The sequence below is a fragment of the Branchiostoma floridae genome, chromosome 19 (genome assembly GCF_000003815.2).
Source record: "Branchiostoma floridae strain S238N-H82 chromosome 19, Bfl_VNyyK, whole genome shotgun sequence".
Taxonomy (NCBI): domain Eukaryota; kingdom Metazoa; phylum Chordata; class Leptocardii; order Amphioxiformes; family Branchiostomatidae; genus Branchiostoma; species Branchiostoma floridae.
In genome coordinates this window covers 10,561,182-10,581,021 of record NC_049997.1, presented here as the reverse complement: position 1 = coordinate 10,581,021, position 19,840 = coordinate 10,561,182, and the positions used below count along the sequence as shown (strand labels likewise).

The 19,840-nt window shown below is 39.1% G+C and overlaps 2 protein-coding genes across 2 annotated transcripts in view; one reads left to right on the top strand and one right to left on the bottom strand.

Moving 5' to 3' along the window:
- LOC118407216 (sialin-like) overlaps window positions 1–6,072 on the bottom strand; it is a 32,014-nt gene extending 25,942 nt beyond the window's left edge. Inside the window, exons 1-3 of the mRNA XM_035807648.1 lie at window positions 6,014–6,072; window positions 4,100–4,387; window positions 3,196–3,420 (exon numbers count right to left, since the gene is read on the bottom strand). Of these exons, the coding sequence (XP_035663541.1) occupies window positions 3,196–3,420; window positions 4,100–4,387; window positions 6,014–6,031 (531 nt within the window). The 5' untranslated portion in view covers window positions 6,032–6,072. The remainder of the gene's footprint in view (window positions 1–3,195; window positions 3,421–4,099; window positions 4,388–6,013) is intronic.
- Window positions 6,073–8,862: 2,790 nt separating this feature from the next.
- Window positions 8,863–18,134, top strand: LOC118407182 (sialin-like). Its single transcript, XM_035807604.1, has 10 exons — window positions 8,863–8,939; window positions 10,664–10,939; window positions 11,263–11,493; window positions 12,334–12,421; window positions 12,835–12,921; window positions 13,821–13,945; window positions 14,564–14,713; window positions 15,577–15,706; window positions 16,501–16,742; window positions 17,749–18,134. The coding sequence occupies exons 1-10, from the start codon at window positions 8,922–8,924 to the stop codon at window positions 17,962–17,964; spliced, it is 1,563 nt and encodes a 520-aa protein (XP_035663497.1). The 5' UTR covers window positions 8,863–8,921; the 3' UTR covers window positions 17,965–18,134.
- The last annotated feature ends 1,706 nt before the right edge of the window (window positions 18,135–19,840 follow it).

Below are 19,840 nucleotides of genomic sequence, written 5' to 3'. Positions count from 1 at the left end.
AATCAGAAAGGAGCGATACACACAATAAAGTAAGGGGTATGCAGGCATTGTCCAATCAAAAGTAGCGAAACATATGCCAGACTGCAAGGGGGGATGTCTCCTTTTGTTAACATTGATAATGAGATTTGTTGTTCTAAAAAGCCAAAGACTGCAATGTTTCGAATATTTTCTGTGAAAAGTTGTATCTCTTGTTGGTACTATGAACTAATGTATTCACATTTTTGAAATACGGTGTTTGGTAAACGTAAATAAAGGGTCGAGCTGGTACCGGTGTTGACCTGTGACGTAATGGGGTCAGATCCGTGGGGATCTATGCGGAACCAGAACACAGTTTTCGACCTATATGGGGATTTCTATAGTTAAGGACTACAAGGTGACTAACATTGATGCGGATAAAATCATAAAAGTATACATTTCGGAAACACGACAAAGATTTTGTTCAAGTCAAGGGTACAATCTGCGAAATTTTTATCTATTTTGATGACCTATTAAGCTTTCAACACGTGTGTAGTGCGACCAGGTCATTCAGGACTGCAGCCGACTCACCAAGACAGTCAGCTGCAAAGCTCAAGCGCATTTACATGTAAACACCGAACGAGCAAACATCATAATCTTCTACGATCTGAAAGTATATTTCTATCATATTAGCCAACTTCATTCCCCGCTTTTTTTACGTTACAGTGTCTACACACGCTTTAAAACCCTCAAACACCTGAGTGGGGTCCATTTGGAAGTACATTATGAAGTGCAATTTGAACATTTTTGATCTGAAGAAAAATTCATTCCGTGACTTTGTCAGCCAATATGTCTTATACATTCTCATAAGTTTTCGCAAAGATTGGTGCAATAATGTGGAAATTATAAAGAAAGTTTGTGTTCAGTCCCTCTGGGGTCCAAACGGACCCCAGCAAAAATGTGCAGTTTTTAAAACAAACTTTGAAGGCTAACTCCTTAACCACTTATAGTATGACTAACAAACTTTCAGACGATAATAAGAATGTAAACCTAAATCCTAACAAAAATTTCTGTGTCATCAACATGCAAAGTGGCGACATTATGACGTCATTTACATAATCAGGGCGGCCATCTTGGATTTTCAACAATGACGTCATGAAATTAGCATAAATTATAAATTTTAAGTCATGAAAGTTACATTGAATTTCATAGAATTTGATTGTTGTCAAAAAACAGGTGTAGTTTACCAGGAAAACCTTGTTTAAATTGAAATGGTCAAATTTTGGCAAAAATATGCCTGTTAGAATATGGTTGCCATGGCAACCCCCAAAAATGATTAACTTACTTTATTGACCAAAAACTTTTGCGAACAATATTTTGTGATAAATTACCAAGTTTCGTAGCTTTAGCTCTAGCCGTTCATGAGTTATGCGACATAAATGTTGCTGAGGGCCTCAAAATTCCCCTATCTGGTCGGAATAGGTTTAGTGCAAAACGTGGTCCTTCTGAACTTTTGCATAAATTATGATAATGAGTTAGAATTAGCAACATCTTAACATCTCAAAATCTTCCTCTTACATTGACGAAGCGATGTATGTACAATGATCGCCGATAAGGAATGGTAATGAGATTTTATGAACAAAACATTTTTGGGTCCGTTTGGACCCCAATCGGTCATTTTAGTCGCAAAAAAAGTTCGGGTGCTTGAGGGTTAAAATTTCGTTTGCAATACTCATTTTCAGCTCCGCGTCATTTGCTCCGGGGTTCACGGATAAATACTGTGTTTTCCAACCGTGAGGTAAAGGGGATCCGCCAGCTAATTCGCCATGCAAATTGATGGTGAGCGAATATAATTCAGGGTCTATAACTTCAAGATTTTTTCCTGATCAAATGGGTCGAAATCCTGGTAATTTTTAGGTAGGTGTGACAGGGGAGGGGTTCTACTTTCTGATTGGGGCCAAAAAGCTGAGTTTTTGTGGTTGTCAGGGGATATAAAGTCCAGACTTTTTTGTCCTAGTACAAGGCCTTCTCACTGGGCTGTGGTGCGGTTTTGAGGTCAAGGGTCAATTTTTCAGTTTCCCGGTTGTCCGTGCCGTAAGATTCATGGCAAAATGTGTTTTTTGGATAGCTGAGATGACGGCCTTTGATATGAGAGTATGTTTGTGTGCCAGTAACGTCAGAAAGTTGAGTTATTAACAGTCGCTTTCTCCTCCTTTGGTATAGGAAACCAATGTTAAGAGGCTGTTTATTGAATGACTGGCGGATGCCCTAAAAAGCTAAATGAGCCAACTGGGCGGCGATCGTTGACGTAATTGGGTCAAGACTCAATATTTACAGGCTATAAAAGGGGCGGTATCAGACAAGTAAAATCAACACTGCACTCTTACCACGCGTGATTTTGTCCAATTCCAAGAAGGGGTGGGGGTTTGAAAAAAGAAGAGAAGCACTGCTTTGTTACATCGTTATTTCTTTTTATTTTGCCCTATTGCGAAGTCATCTACTAACAAATCTGGTGAATATCACTGCGATTCCTGCCAGCCTAGCGATGTTTTCACTGCGGGTTTTGAGGAGAGATGACTGCGCATTTCTAAAGTCGAAGAAGGCCGGATCTCAACTTTTTTGGGGGGAGGGGGGTCTGGTTCGCTATTTTTAATGTTGCGAAGGTTTCTCTTTCTCTTTATTGATATGCAACATACACATAATGTCAGCCTGAATGACGCTGTTATGTACAAAAAAGCTCACATATGAATACACATACAATTTATAGATATAGATTTTTCTTAAGACACCTGACATACCCATCATTACACTATTGTCTCGTTGTACAGATTGATTGGTTTATGAAGAAAAGAGTGCTAAAGTCTGCACAATAAAAACGGTGTCTCCTACGGATGATTATCATGATTATCAACATCCATGCACAACTTTCTTTTAGTTATACGCCGTTAACCTACATATAGACCCAAAAAGTCCTTGCTAAACTGTTTTCATAACCGTCTGCCATTCTGGCGAAGCCAATAAACACAAAAATCTAGAGGCCCGGCCATACCCCTAAAGTAACCCGGTAGCCTCAGAGTGTCCCAGGAGACATGTAGGTGTTACGAAAATGCAAAATAACAATTTTCAAAATGGAGACGAGGAATGCGCTACCCTGATATCCAGTCATTGGTGCCCATCTTACTCCGTTGCAACTCCCTTTCGGATTTTACGGTCCTATTGTATTCACACAAATCTTCTTACCTGCACAAATCCGACCACCACCCGAACTACAAACAGCCACCATTCTCCAGCGAAAGCAGCCGCGGGTGTCAGCAGAGTCAGAACGGAGGAGAGCAGGATGCTCAGGCCGAGAACTTTCTTCCCACCAAACCTGGCCTCCAGGAACCCTCCCATCACCTGACTGAAGACATGGCCGTACGAGTAGGCACCGATGATGCGACCCTGAGTGATGGGGTCCCAGGAAAACTGAAAAAAACTCGACAGTTTGCTACTTCATACATCCCAAGACATATTTGGATTTGGATTGGGTTAGATAGGAACCTGAGAGCCATGGGTCGCTGTGTCTCTCAGTCCCCACACATATTTACCTTCAAACGACAGTTGTTAAAACACCTACACAACAGATTCATACAGCTCTTTAATACAGACCATCGCTATGCACTTTTGCTCTCGTTGTACGTGTTTCGCTCCAAGGACACGTTAATCTAACTCCAATTTCATCTTGTTATCTCTTTGTATTTATGTCTTATTCATTGTACATGTTGTATATTAAGTTATATTTTGTTTTTGTTTTTAAATTACTTGACGGTATGAAGAGACATACAAAGATGGCTACGTAAATATCAGAATTACTAGATTTTATTATGGATCATACTAGCAAATGACGACACGCATGGTTTTGTTTTGATTTGATGAGAACTAGTTAAGAATTACTGAAGTATTTTCACACACCGACACTTAACCCACAAACAAAACATCGTTACATGACTTATTGACACTGTTAAACCGCAAACCACAAATTAACCACAAAAATAAACAATGCCTTGTTGGTGGCGAAAATTACAAACGCACCTGAAAGATGGAACATACCTTTAGTAAATAAACTGTAAGGGAAATCAAAAAGACAGATAAAAGTAATTTTTACCTGGCTGTGATGCTCTGTACTGTTTTCGTGTCGAAATATTTCGGTCTCGTTGTAAAGGCTGATAGCACGCAATTCTGGCGTGATACTTTCGTTTGTGAAATATTTTATATTCTCGGTCGTGTTTGCATAACACTCGTTCTCCCTGGAGCCGTTGCCTTCATAATTCGGAGAATGTTTAACCATAGCAACGACGATGATGCTGAAGTTTGACCGCAGGGTTAGGAAGTGGATGAGCACCCCCATAAGAAGGACAGCCAAAGAGTACCGAGTAGACATACCGCAGGTCATCTGAGGGTTAAAGACGGCAAGGGTTACGTATTTGGGTAAATATTCTCGAACGCATTGCAAACATTACCGATGTATACTATCAATACAATGCAATGTTTGTGGTAAACACCAGTGTCGACCGTACTGTGAAGATAACGGAACGTTTGCCACCAAATATCGCCACCAAGACGCCGCAGTAAGCGAGCTATGTCTGCTAAGCTGCTATGTTTGCTAAGCTTCATGGGGACCAGAAGCAAAACATGCCGACAGTGCGATCCAGCGTGCTCCGATGGATGCTAACCTGGGCCCTAGCCTTGTCACTAGGGGTACCGGTACAAAGACGGTTTTTCTTAAAAAGCGGACCTGAAAAAATTGCCCGGATGTTGGTCCTATTGAAAAATGAACAGATTATATGATCAGACATTAGCACTTTCTGGGACTTACCGGTGGAAGAAAATAGCAAGAACGAAGTAGAGTCTACAGTAATTTCTATCAAGTTTTACAGTCAATCATACAGAGGTTTATGGGGTTTCAAAACGCGAGTGGGAGTCGAATACTACACAAAACAAATTTCTGTGTAGCGAAATGGATCATTGTTTTGAGTATCGTCCATTCACACGTTTTCAAATATTGCATCAGTTCCAGGTTCAGGTCCGGACCTGGACCTGATCCTCTGGACCTGAACCGAACCTGGACCTGATTTTTCTCTACCGGTACCCACCCATACTTGTCACCATTCTCAACCTGCCCGTAGCCTTACTGAAGGCCAGCCCGAAAGGAGACGGGGTCATTAACCCCAGCAAGCGAGAGATAGTGTACACACAGACTAAGTTAGGTGTGCTTTGCAAGGCCCAGTTAGCTCAGCATGGACTGCTTTTTTTCATGGCCTCTCTACTATCGCTCCTACCTTCCAAAACCAACCCCGTAAAAATTCTCCGGCGTGCTCAAAAGAGCTGGGCGGGAGGCCAACACACTTACCACCGTAAAGCGGCGAGCTCCTTCCGATATGGTTACCAGGTTACCTTGAAGCCAGAGTGCCCCATGTAGCTTCATATATCATATACTGTAATGCATTTAAGTTTACTGGGATTCAATTTCGCGGTAGCGGAAAAAGGGACTTTCCGCGATGGTTTTAATTTCGCGGTAACACCATAGACTTCAGTCGAATACCATAATAAAACAATGTTCGCGGTGGCTTTAAGTTCGCGGTGAAATGGTCACCGCGAAAACCGCGAACATTAATCCACCGCGAACATTTCTGCATTTACAGTACTCTAACCTCCCTCTCTCTCTCTATATATATATATATATCTTCAACCTTAAACCGCATAACAGGGCAATCGCACAAGCAGGATGACTTTAAAAATTCTGTCACCGACAGTACTAGTAGCTTGATTGACGCTAATACTTTGATTACGGTACTGGAAACGTCGGTGTAACTGACTATCCCACGTGGAGTACTCAGTGTGTTCCATAAGTCAAACAGTCATCACTTGACAATTTTTTTTCTATACCGCCTTAACTACCCCTATCAAAGCATCTAAAATAAATTAAAATCGTTGTAGTGTGTTTTCCTCAAAGGGCCGCAACATTTTAGCTATAGACATTGAAATACCCACAGAAATCACCTCAGCGTTGCACACTTACCTTCTGAGAACACGCCATGATAGCTGTCTGTCCTTTTATCTAGTAGACAGCTGATAACGGTCGACCTTTGCACTATGACGAAACTAAATTGCGGTGGTGGGGGTGGGTGGTAATCCGAAAAGAAAAAAAAATGCTTTGAAATAGATGACATTTTTTTTCATATTGTAGCATACGAGTGGGGGTTTCTTTGATATACAGGATTAATTAACGCGCATATTTTTTCTAATAATAAAACCCTAGTTAATTTTGCATATTGGGGTTAAATATAATGATAAGTCTCAGCAAAGAAGGTTAACAGATATGTAAATTTAAGTAAGCGTGAGTTCTTAAATACAGCATGTGGATTTGGATTCTTTCATCTTACTCATACCTGTTATAATGTAATTTAAGCTATAGGTCAAACAGTGGCTCAACACTATAACAAACCCACTGCCTGTGAGTGATAGAGCCTGAGACGTTGCTTTAAATAGCGCCAAACGGAATGCGGAAGAGAGAGCTGTCGTCCGAATAACATCACGTCGTCCCGGCATCTGATATGAGACGTCAAACGTTTTATTCTCAAGCAGATGTAATGCCGTCGTCACGTTTCCAAACTAGCGTCTGATCGAACGGTTGCCGGAAGAGAAAATTGTGTTATGAAAGACAGAAGATGTACAAAAAAGATACATTCAGAAACTGATGGCATTATTGATGCATATATTTTAATTTCTAATTTATTTCTAGTTCCCGCTAAGCTTAGAACCCAGTTGTGCCCGATTTAGAAGCGCTTAAACATGGCCTTGACATACGCCAGGCGTGTATTTATGGCGTTTGTAATACCCGTCGTGTTTTTGAGACATTTAGCAACTTAAGAGAGAAACAAAACTGCTGTCCAGTACTTGTTTATGAGACCACAGTGTGAAGTAAAAAACAACAACGCATTTATGAATTTCTTATTAACACTAGTTCACCTTTATCCACTGAATAACCTATATTCGTTGCTTTTAAAAACGGTATTTGAGGATATCATGTCGACGGACGTATGTTTTAGATTGCAATGTTTGCAGGATATTACAATTGAAAACTACTAGCCGTCGACTTGATGTGCCCCAATACCGTTTTGAAAAACAACGGATATAGGTTACCCAACACATAAAGGTGAACTCGTGTTACATGTTGTCACCTCTGCGTTCCATGTCATATTGCATTTGTGTAAATCTTACATTTTGAACATTCCAATATTTTGATAATACTCTGAAGAATCATTACGCAAAGTGATATTTGAAAGTTTGAATGTTTGTAATTTATTCTAAGTTTCATTTGTCTTGAGCACCGATTAAATGAAATACAAATGCATGTGTACAGCGGAGAGAAGTTTTTTGTGTATCATTTTAGGGTTTGATTGGAGATGCTATTATGAAAGCCGGAGTAACTCGTTAGACATTTGTCAGTATACGTTCAGCCATTTATTAAAATCCAAGCCCGTTTGGGATAAGCAAACAAAGTAGTAATCATGCGTGGTGAGGTGCTATTTTGTCCAAGGCTGTAGCTAAAAGTTACGAAGCTAAGAATTGTGCCCGACACATGTCGGCTTTCAGGATAGGCAGAGGCACAGTCCGACCACTCTCCAAGCAGAGGTTACGCTACGGCTGTGTTTTTTTTTTACGTTTTTGTTTAGTCGTTTTTATCCGGCGTTCTTTTTTGTATTGCATCTTGCTGTGTCTTCCCTAGCTTTTGATAATCCAAGATACAATATAAAATTAAATGAAAACAACAAAAACGACTAAAAAACGTCAAAACAGCCTAACCTCTGCTTGGAGAGTACAGTCCGACCGTATAGGCCATCTAATTCAGCCGGCGTGACCTTGATACTGTTAGCGGCTACTCCTGTACGTCGATTGCAGTTTCATGGCACCCGTTTCATGGGGTCAAATAAATTAAGCTTTTACATAAAAGCCAAAAATCTATGCCAATTTTTATATATTTTGTAGATTGTATCCTGTAATTCAACATATGAAATTCTGGTTAATGTCTTTACACTCTGCTACAAATATTAAGGCATCGACCCCCCTCGCTTGAGGGTGCATCTCCATAGGCAAAATACTGTGTTCTGAGACCTTTAAATTAATACTACATTATTCTCCATACCCATGTCTTTTAAGTAAGCCTATACCGCTTAGAACTGAATATTACCATTTAGTATAAATCTTTGAAAAATGTCAGAATTTTATACATTTTGCAAACCGTCCTCGCAATAAAACCAGAGAGAAAATAATCCAGACTTACATCTGCTTAGATGTTATATCAGATCGCAGGGTAGACCAATACCATACGAACGACGGCCCGCCGTTTAACATTCCGCTTAGCCCTGTTTAAAGACACCTGTCCGACTTTGTCACAATCGGCCTCTGCTTTAGATTTGCTTTTGCGTTGAGCCACCGTTTGGTCTAGCCTGACTAAGCTCGCGCTCCTAGCGGTCGGCACTATAACTGCCGCCGCCCCAAGAGGAGGTCATTGACCCCAGCCAGCGAGACATTGTGTAATCACAGCTACTTTTTAAATTACGCCGGAACAAGAATCCGAATCTAAGGCCCCGTTCATGATGCAAAAAGAAAAAAAAGAAAAAAGAAACGGTTCTATCGGTTAGGCATAAAAATCCGATATTCACGTTGTTTTGAATAGATTAGATTTATAGCCTGTCCCACGTACAATATACAATAAGTACTGAGCAAAGAAACTGTTTTTGACTTTATCCTGTAAGAGAATAAACCCTAGCCGTGTGCTGCATAATGGACAATTACATCAATTCAGCGCCAAGTCGAGGTGCTAATTTATTCTCCTCACCCGATTACCCCCTGCAATTTAAATTCGTCCGAGTACAAAGGTCGAACAAACAGCTGTCTTTTCGGCAGAAGGGAAGACTGCTGCAATGGCGTGTACAAAAAGAGTAAGTGTATGTTTATTCCAAGCACTATGATGTTCTCTGCAGGTACTCTAATTTCTACAGGCAAAGATCGCGGAGAATTGATTATATTTATCCCAAAATAGCAGTGTGACGACAAGATAATGTACTAACGATTACATGCGTCAACGTTCATGGTAGCATCCGAGTTCCCCGCATGGTTTATTTATATGCCTTGTGTCCTGTAATCAAGTTTGATACTCTGACGAGAGCATTATAGGCATCATGTGGTCATGCTAGTTGTGTGTTTGTTCCAATCCGGCGATCGGGAGTTTGACTTTGAGAAACCGGGACTATCCTAAGGCTAAAGGAGGCAGGGGGTTAGTCAAAAGAGTTTAGAGTCATAAACAAAATTGGCTTAAGCGCTGCACGAAGTACCCTGGCTTTCTGGTAACGGCTTACACTGACACCATCGGAACGTTATCTTCGCGGTGTTGTGAGTGCTGTCGTCCCGCTTAGCTCATTAGCACACGCCGGGTAAAGTTAACGGCGATAAGTCTAGAGACAAGCTAAAAAACAGACTGCTAGAACATCACTTACTAATCAGGCCCCTTCTGCTAGACGTCGATCGCCCTGCACTCTCACTGCAACCTAATGAACCTAAAATGGAGGTGCGTAACATTTAATTTCACCCTGTGTATATTATTCAAAATCTATAGGTGTGACTGAAAAGACCATAAAACACACAAAAGTATTATAATTTATAACCAAGACTGGCCTAGCTAACATTCAATAACCTCGAAGACAGTACTGCGATGGGAGACCACCAAGGGTAGCCGGGTTATACCAAAGACTATTTAAATATGGTGATACTTATTTCTCTGCTAAGAGAAAGGTATGGAAGCTAAACACACTTCACTACCAGTGGACTAGCCCCCTGCTGTTGTGACCAATGTGTGACCCCAGGGCTTTGAAACGGAGATGGGTGCCGGGCCTACGCATAACAATGTGATGTATGGCAACTTTAGCTTTAACTAAACTGCTGATTTTTTACTATCCTGACACTTCGACTTTGATTTACGATAAAGGATTCTGACGCTCAGTTGTGCATTTATGTTGTTATTTTTGTTTATTTTTGTTTATTTGCTCTGATTCTATATGTTATTTTTTTTTCTGTACCATGGCACACCAGTAAGGCAATGCAAAGGGTGCGCCTATCCCTTTTAAACGTAACAGAGATAAAAAGATGATTAAAGGCTCCTTTATTGTTCAACACAATTTGTTCAATTCATTGGATGATATTTTAAATCTTATGTCGCAATGTTGCAAGGCTAGCTAATATAGCGCTACATTGTACTGGTGATATGTAATGCTGGTTTACCGCAAGGTAACCGAAATCCGTTGTTTTTAAAGACATTGTATTCAAGGATATCAAATTAATGAACTGTTGCTCAAATCTTTTCAATGTATATAAAATATTCAAAATATTGCAGTTTTAAACCACATATGCTGGTTTTAAAGACAACGGATATAGGTTACTTCTTGGATAAAGGTCAACTACCGTTAGCTCACTAATAATTCTGTATCCTGATGGTAATCTGAAGGGTACGGGTGTTGCAAATTCTGCAAACGTTCGGTAACCGCAAGTGAACCAAAAACTTATAACGCTAGTGTTTACCGTACACTGTGTATTCTGTTTACCGTGTACTTTGCTTATGTTTGCACTTCGCCTTAGAGAATTTAATCAATACCTAACCCTTCACGCTTAGGTCACCGGCTGTATTTCAACCCGACACTCTTTGGCCGTACTTCTAATGGGAGTTATCATCCATTTCTTCACCCTGCGGTCGAACTTCAGTATTATCGTAGTCGCTATGGTGAAACATTCTAAGAACAATGAAGGCAACAGCTCCAGGGAGAACGAGTGTTATGTAAACGTGACACAGAATTATAAGTACTTCACACACGAAAATGGCACGGCTTTCAACCTGCACAACGAGACAGGGGAATTGTGGCAAGCAAACAGTACAGATCATAAAAGTCAGGTAAGACATTTGACTTTTACCGTACTCTATTTTGTAATAACAGTTTTATGGTTGGACCGCATACGGAGAAAGTGTTACTGAAAACGTAATGTTTTTGTTTGTGGTAAGTTTGTTACCTACAGTTTAACAACGTATCTCATTGCGTTATTCTTGGTTGTAATATTGTTTAGTTCAAGTCAGTTAAAGTGGCATAAAACATTATCAATCCGCGATCCGCGTCCTCAATCGTAGTTCGGGTAAAAGGAAGTGCGACTCAGAGTAGTTGCACAATGCCGAATGATGTGACAGTATTGTAAATTTAACAAATTTCGTTTTTTGTTCAGGACAAATTTTCATGGGACCCCATCACGCAAGGCCGCATCATCGGTGCCTACTCGTACGGCCATGTCTTCAGTCAGGTGATGGGAGGATTCCTGGAGGCCAGATTTGGTGGGAAGAAAGTTCTCGGCCTGAGCATCCTGCTCTCCTCCGTTCTGACTCTACTGACACCCGCGGCTGCTGTCGCTGGAGAATGGTGGCTGTTTGTTGTTCGGGTGGTGGTCGGATTTGTGCAGGTACAAGTTCATAAAAATGCTAGTTACTTTGTCCTAAAGTAATGCAACATTGGCGCTAGTGCCGTTGCTATTGGCAACAGAAGACTTAACAGATTATCAATTGATTATCAATTGATTATTAATTAATACATAAAAGTTTGCTTAATACCTTTTAGTATAACGGAAATTCCCTATTCAGACTGTTTTAGCCAAAAAATGCATTGTGACGTCGTAATTACGTCACATCACGCTAACGGTAACAATTCCAGATTTACAAAATTAATTCAACTTTATCAGTACATTAACCGATAGTCATCAGTTATGCCAATCCTTACTCAAACTAAATAAGTTACCTACCACAGGAGTAATAATTTGCTTACAAATACGTCATGTAGCCATCCGTCAATATCTGCTTGCAAATTTGGTGTGCTGTGTCGAATGGCGGCGGTAGGCCATGTTGATTTGATTATATGGATGGAATCCTCTGGGAAACCAAAACTGATACGAGCGTGCAAATAAAAAAAGTTACACCAAGATTGGCAAGATAAATCTGTGGTTAGAAAATAATTACTAAATTTACAGAATATAGCATACAGAACAATAGGTTCTTAATTTTTGTTCTTTCACATATTCTTTGATATTGTAATGGTCTATGACATTAGTATACGTTTTCCGATATTTATTTTTGCAATCCACGGCATCTATTTGCTTATTTTTAAGCTGCTTTGTATACTTAGAGTATGGTTTAAGTTTTTGGAAAATGTCGTCCATATAATCAAATCGACATGGCCCAAAGGTTGATAAGCCGTGTGCCCTTCGAAAAACATATTATATTTTTAATGCGTTGCGCACTCTTCTCAGGGTGTGACATACCCCAGTATCTTTGGCATCTTGTCAAGATGGGCCCCGCCTTCGGAGAGAGGTCGTCTTCTTACAATTGTCTCTACCGGTAAGTCACCACACACAGACAAGGACAACAGATACTGTCCTTCTTTATTTTAGTTTATTATCTTAAAATGGATATGGTAACGTTCTTTGGGCACAATTAAGGAGTAACTTACTTCCAAAGTTTCGATGTCTATCAGACACCATCATCAGGGAAGAATGACTGGAAACTTATTTACGGATATCTTGAAATTGGTTTATGTTTTTTTGCGTGTCTGTGTGTTTTAGGTTGTGCGTGGATGTGCATTATCATAACTTATGTAAGAAAAGAAAGTTTTGAATAAACGTGGACATACCTAAGCAAACGTTACTCGAATGGAAATGTGCCTTTCATATATAGAGAATAGCTACACCAGTGTAAACGAAAAGGTAATTATACAAAGAAATTAAACACTACTATTTCTTTCGTTAACACAGGTGAAACCTTGGGAGTCTTTGTGGGTTTTACACTGACAGCACGTCTCATCACACAGTTTGGTTGGGCTGTTACCCTGTACATAACAGGTGAGTCGGAATCATTTTTGAAGTGTTGCTTTAAGCACAACCCGCCGTACGTGCAAATACGTGCTGTCTAAGTGCCAAAACGTGGGCAATCTTTTGGGATCCGTAAGTGGTAAGTTCCGCCTCCGTACGAACTCGGAGGAAATCCGACGGATTTGAGAGCACACAGACATGCCGTAGAACTTTACAAGCAGGCCAAACGTTGTGTGCCATCGGGCTGTACAGCCTGAACGTTTTTAGAAATACTTAGCGGACGTGGCCCCCCCCCCCCCCCCCAAAAAAAAAACCCCACGTACGGACAAATTGCACGTACGGCGGGTTGTGCCCTTAGCTAAATTATTTACCTTTCGGATTGTTTACCTTGCAACAGAACGATAACTGCATGTCTTATTCTCCTTCGAATTTTAAACATTATTATCTTAAGCGGCAGCATTTGAGACAAATATCAGATGATCTTCATTTACCCATCAGATCTTGCAGAAGCTGTAGCCAATGCATCGCATTTGTGTAACATCGTATTAATCACCGTTATCATCATTATCATCTGCATCAGCAGCATTAGTATCAGCAACATCATTTGAACCATGATTATATTCCTATCGCTAGCCATGTCAACTAACTGAATTGTCGACTATGTTGCAAGATTTTACAGGCTAAGGCAATATATTTCAGAAAACTTTTACGTCAAGTCTTTGTCCCACATAGTGTTTGAATCGATAAACTCTTCAAAATTAATTGAGATATTGTTCTGTATTGTCTACCTGACATCAATGGTGTATTGTATTTTCTTCTCATCTTGATGAAGAATTATTTACATTGTTGCGTTTTCTTCGTACGTATTTACCTTGTAGACTCAACCAGGGAAATATCATTTTTCCACCGTTTCTGTACCTTTCTTTTAGGTGTAGCTGGCCTTGCATTTTGCTGTATCTGGTGTCTCCTAGCTTATGACTCGCCTTCGGTACATCCGAGGATATCTGAAGACGAAAGAAAATACATTGAGTCAAATTTGGAGACAACGACAAAGGTAACTTACCATTAGCTGGCTCTTAGATGCATTAGCTCGCGTACTCATCTACTAACAGCACCGGTTTGAATATGTAATAAACAATTTGTGTTTGTATGTGCGCGAATTTGTAACTGTGGATGTTTTGTGTGTTATTTGGGTCCTGATGCATTTGTTAATATGATTGTGTATGTGTGTTTGTGTATGTGTGTGTATGTATGTACGCGTGTGTGTGTGTGCGCGTGTGATTTGCGTTTACATCTATGTATGTTAGAGTGTGCACGGTGCGTTTGTATAATTTTATGTTTGTGTGTGTGTGCGCGCGCGTGTGTGCGTGGTTCGTGTTCAGATGCATGTATGTTTGTGTGTGCACGGTGCATTTGTATATGTGTATTTATGTGTGTGTGTGTGTGTGTGTGTGTGTGATTCGTGTAGATGCATGTATGTTTGTATAACTTATGTGCGTTTGTATAACTTATGTGTATGTTAACTCGCTTTTCTTAGAAAATACGGCATCTAAAGATACCGTATTTCTTTAGAAGTAAAACTGCTCACGTTGAAATGAAAATATATCTACCAACCACTTTTGAATTGTTAACACTTGTTAAATATGGTTTCTGTATTAATTTTAATTTTTAGGAAAGAGAGATCCCGTGGTTCAAAATGCTTTCATCGCCACACCTGTGGGCACTGATCTATATACACTGCACGGACGGTTGGGGATTTTTCATGATGCTTACCTGCCTACCTCTGTACATGGATACAATACTCAACTTTAACATCGATGCGGTGAGTAAACTGTACAGACAGCGAGATTTAACAATAGCAATGCATGACTGCAATGGTTGCTTTATTTGAGGTTTAATATTTGTAGCAACGATTATCATACTTTTTACAGCATTTATCGCCATAGTAAGAGAGTCTGTTTGCGGACATATTTGGGAAACAATCGTAATAGCTGAAGTTTATAGTAGAGTAGATTCATCCCTCAAGCTACCGACATCTTGCACACTGCAGTCGTCCCTCAGAAAGACATCTGGAGCCGCATAGTTCAAGTTTTGAACTTTTATTCAGCCTGTCGGCCAGACTAGTTTCGCTATGTACAGCTTCTTCAGTGGCTAGAGGCTAAATGACACAAGTACAGTGAAATTTGCACTTATATACCTTTCCGTAATAGCTGAAGTTTGATATAAAGTTTGATCATAATAAATGTCCAATTTATGTAACATTGAAGACATGTAATGAAGAGAAAATTGTTAATTAGAAAAAGATCGTGTGTGTTGTGACATATCACGTTAACATCACACATGTTCTACTCTTTCGTACAACCCGGTCCCCTACATACAAAAAAAATACATTTAATATACCTAAGGCCATTAGCATGAAAATCAATCCGCCATTTCACAATTCCCAATTCGCGTTATTTGCTCTAATGCATTGTGTTATAATGTCAAAGATTAAGGTCTCTTGCTGTAAACAAAGATGGCCTTAAACCTTTGGCTTATATTATCTATACCATAATAGACTACGTCTAAACATTACAAGTCTGGAATGGCTTACTATGATTTTACATTTAAGTATGTATGGAGCCGAAGAGAAGAGAGGTGTATGGAGGAAAATGACAGTAATATTTATTTACGTACTTTATACAGAATGGAGCATTATCGGCCATGCCATACCTGACTCTCATGGCATCAAGGATCCTGTCTAGTTTCATCATCGATGCCATCATCAAGCTATCGAGTTTTAAGAAGGTCAACATTAGAAAGACGTCCATACTAGGTAAGACATCATTTTTTATCTGATCACACTTTTAAATTTTCCTATTATTTGTTATTTAATAATTATAATGATAATAACAATAATATACATATATTTATTTATAATATATATTTCACTATCACTCTCATATATATATTTTAATTAAAATACCATCTGTAGTTCACCTGTCCCGTTATGGATCAAACTATCTTTAAAAAAATACTAAATGTGACAAATTCTGTATATGAATTATCTTATAATAAAAAGACCTACCTACAACATGTGACATTGTACGTTATGAAATGAGTTGTTGTACTTCTGCAACAGAAATTTTAGAGTTACATTTTACAGCACATGCACACTTCTGATGCTGTGTGGTCTATGGTAAAAAGAGACAATGATGATGATGTAGATGAGGGTTACACCAAAATCAAAAGACCAATAGAGAGAACATTGACAAAGGCCTGATTTTTCAAAAATTATTTAAACCTAATGCTTTGCCACTGAACCCTATTGCCAAAATGTTATGCCTGTTTTCACAATAAGCTCTCTCACACTTCAAAGTGCGCATGTGCTGTGACAGGAATTATAAATGATATGTCAAATGGCTTCCTGTAACAAAGCTGTTTTGTTTATGTGTCAGACGCCTTAACCTTTGACATATTACCCACAATTCCTGTTCTCGCGCAAATTCGGCCAAACACAAAATATGTGAAAAATGCGTGTGATGTCTTTTTTTTTCTAATGACGTATATCACTGAAAAAAGGCAAGGAATAAGTTTAGTGCTTACAAAATGACATTCGACATTTTGCAGCTTTGGTTGGCGTTGCCGCCTGCCTTGTAGCTGTTGGTCACGTGAGATGTGATTCCACAGCAGCCATCGCCATGTTGTGTCTGGCTACGGCCATGTCAGGTGTGATGATTCCTGGGTTTTACCCGAGCTATACAGAACTCACACTGGGGTTCTCTGGAGTAGCGTTTGGAATCAGCAATGCAGTAACAAACTGCGCGGGATTCATTGTTCCTCTGATGGTGGGAGTTATCACAGAAGAAAACGTAAGTACCATCGAAACTATTTTCCTACGCAGAGTCATCCAAAGGCGCCACAAAACCGCCTCTTGTCTGTACCTGCTTTCTGTACTGTCACCATCATTTCCTGTGGGCATCGACACAAACCAGCTGTCAGCCAATCAGAGAATAGGCCTTTCAGTTTGCAAAAAAGTATCTCGAACTTATATATAAGAGAAAGCTCATTTATATTTATAAGCAGGGCGGTCAGGAACTGATGGTGACGATTGAGAAAGCCGAGTAGAGGCAAGAGCCGGTTTGCTGGCACCGTTGGATGTCTCTGCTTAGAAGACTGCGTCGAAAAATAAATATACTCACTTAGGTCGGCATACTCCAGGACGGAGTGTGGCGTCTTCAAACAAAGTTCTTCACATAGGTGAGAAAATACCATGACTTAATATATTTCGCAATAAATGACTTCTCATCTTCAAAAAATTCAATTTGATAACGAAATACTTTACAGTATAGACTCATCTCACCATCCATTTTAGTACTCATACATCAGCTTGAATTTGATATTCTTGCTTTGTATATGTTCTATGATTTTCTAATGGCAGTTTAATGTAGATTTTCTCTGACCCAGACCATGTCTATTTTTTAGTACACATTTTTATTTAAATATATCTATTCTCATCTTTGGAACGTAAACATGTAATAGGAGACCGGGAAACCGCTGAATTCAGGGCACTGCATTATAGTCTTGAATAAGCTGCCTGTTCCAGGACTATAATTTACCTAACAATATCAACAACGTGGGTTTCAAAGTGTGCTTTTGTATCTTTTTATGAACTATGAGAAAAATGACTCAAATTTAGATATATGTATTGTTCTAGATATTTGCTTTTAGCCTGCTGCAATAACCTCAAAAAAGGTCAGAAGTCATCTTTATACCCACATGTTTGGATAGATAGCGCTGCACATAAGGTATTTAACGTTATCCCAATTTTGGCTTGAAATACTCCAAAATATCATTATGTTATTCTACTGCCGACAGCAAACTGTAGCAGCCTGGCAGAAAGTCTTCTACGTCAGCGCCGCCATTTCCGTTTCCGGTTCCGTCATGGCTCTAGGGTTCCTCCGGACTGATCCGGTTTCCTGGGCGCAGGACCCGGATGAAGACAAACTGCCGCAACCAGCACGGGACAAGCTAATACGTGACTTTAATGATGGCGAGAAATGCCCGGTGATTGTTTACGAGACAACAGTGTAAAGTTAAACTGCATTTCTTGATAATATGCCATTCTTAGGTGTTGTCACCAATGCGTTTTGCCGCCATTACGATGACCTACTATTTGTATTTTGATGATTTTTCTATAAAAAAAGCAAAAAATAATGTTCCGACATTCCAATATTATCTAAATGTTATTCATAGTATTATACCATAGCGCAAACAACATTTTACTTAGTGCTAGCGCTTGTAATACTGCAGTACATTTTTGCTCTTTATCTACGATTAAATGAAAATGAAAATGAAAATGGATTACTACCGTTGTGAATTTGTGAGTGCTTTAACTGTACTTGATGAAACAACAAATGAATTCAAAGTCAATTAATCTAGAATAGATTAGATCAGTTTCTTGCTTTTCTGGAAGTTCATTGAAGAAACATCGACATTTGTTAATTTGTCATTAGAAAAAAATTCCTGAAATATAAGCAAAATATTTTGTGTTCAAAACAAAATATACTACGAGTGTGAGTCAAAAGGTAAAGCAAGTGGTTTCAGAGCAATTTTATATTTTCCGAGTTTCTGTGACTCTTACAATTGTCTCCATTTTATGTATGACTTAAGGGTCACTTGAACGATCATAGAACAACGCGCTGCTTAAAAATGTAAGTATATTCTCAAAAGATGTAAATATGTATTAAAAGTTTAGAGCTTGGTCGTGACTTCTAGTTTTCCATTGTTTCAAAATCGGCTATATTTTTGCCATGTTTATTCAGGCGCGCCGATATTGTGACACGTTGTGAAAGATGCAAAGTAGTGTAAGATGATTTATTTTTGCACATCTGACCAACGTTTAGCTAGCAACCGTGAGCACCAGGGTCTTAGACCCTTATAAAGTCATACGTATAAATATATATGACTTTCACATCAACATAAAATCTTTACCTAGTTACCTTCTCCTTTTTTATTTTAGATATAACTTTTAGTGGTTAATTTTAGGCTTTTCTAAATTCATTGTTATATTGCAATCCATACATAGTATGGGATTGCAATATATTGTTTTTCCTTTCGTTCTCCTCCTGTCAAATCTTCAAATGGATTCAACTTTTTCATTTTTGGGCCAAATGAGCTGAAATTTGGCAGGGTGGTAGAAGTAGCAAATACCCCCAGGCGTTTTTTTCACTTTCTTGATAGAGGCCTTAGAATTTATGATATTTAGGGTTTTTGGTCATTTTTAGATAAAATATGTATATTTTGGGCCCCTGTGCCCTGGTATTACAAGCTAATGACCTGAAATTTGGTACAGAGGTGCATTAAACATATGAGCACAGAAAACCATCAACACTTTCTTCATAGATCGCTTAAAAAATGAGTTATTTTAGGGTTTTTGGCCATTTTTGACTAAAAATGTATATTTTTGGCTCCTATGCCCTTGTATTAAAACCAAATGACATGAAATTTGGTACATAGGTGCGTTTGACATATGACCACAGAACTCCATCAATGCTTTATTCATTGTTTACTCCAAAAATGAGTTATTTTAGGCTTTTTGGCCATTTTTGACAAAAAATGTATATTTTTGGCTCCTATACCCTTGTATGAAAACCTAATGACCTGAAATTTGGTACAGAGGTGCATTGAACATATGCTCACAGGACCCCATTGACACTTTCTTCATAGATGACTTCAAAAATTAGTTATTTTGGGGTTTTCAGCCATTTTTGACTAAAAATGTATATTTTTGGCTTCTTTGCCCTTGTATGTAAACCAAATCACCTGAAATTTGGCAGAAAGGTAAATTGGACATATGACAACAGGATCCCATCAACACTTTCTTCATAGAGCACTTATAAAATGAGTCATTTTGGGATTTTTTGCCATTTTTAACTTAAAAAATGTATATTTTTGGCTCCTATGCCCT

Bases quoted from the DNA above. Each gene is read 5' to 3' on its own strand.
- LOC118407182 (XM_035807604.1), top strand. The intron at 11,494-12,333 runs GTACAAGTTCAT...CACTCTTCTCAG, and splicing joins TGGTGGTCGGATTTGTGCAG to GGTGTGACATACCCCAGTAT. The intron at 13,946-14,563 runs GTAACTTACCAT...TTTAATTTTTAG, and splicing joins ATTTGGAGACAACGACAAAG to GAAAGAGAGATCCCGTGGTT.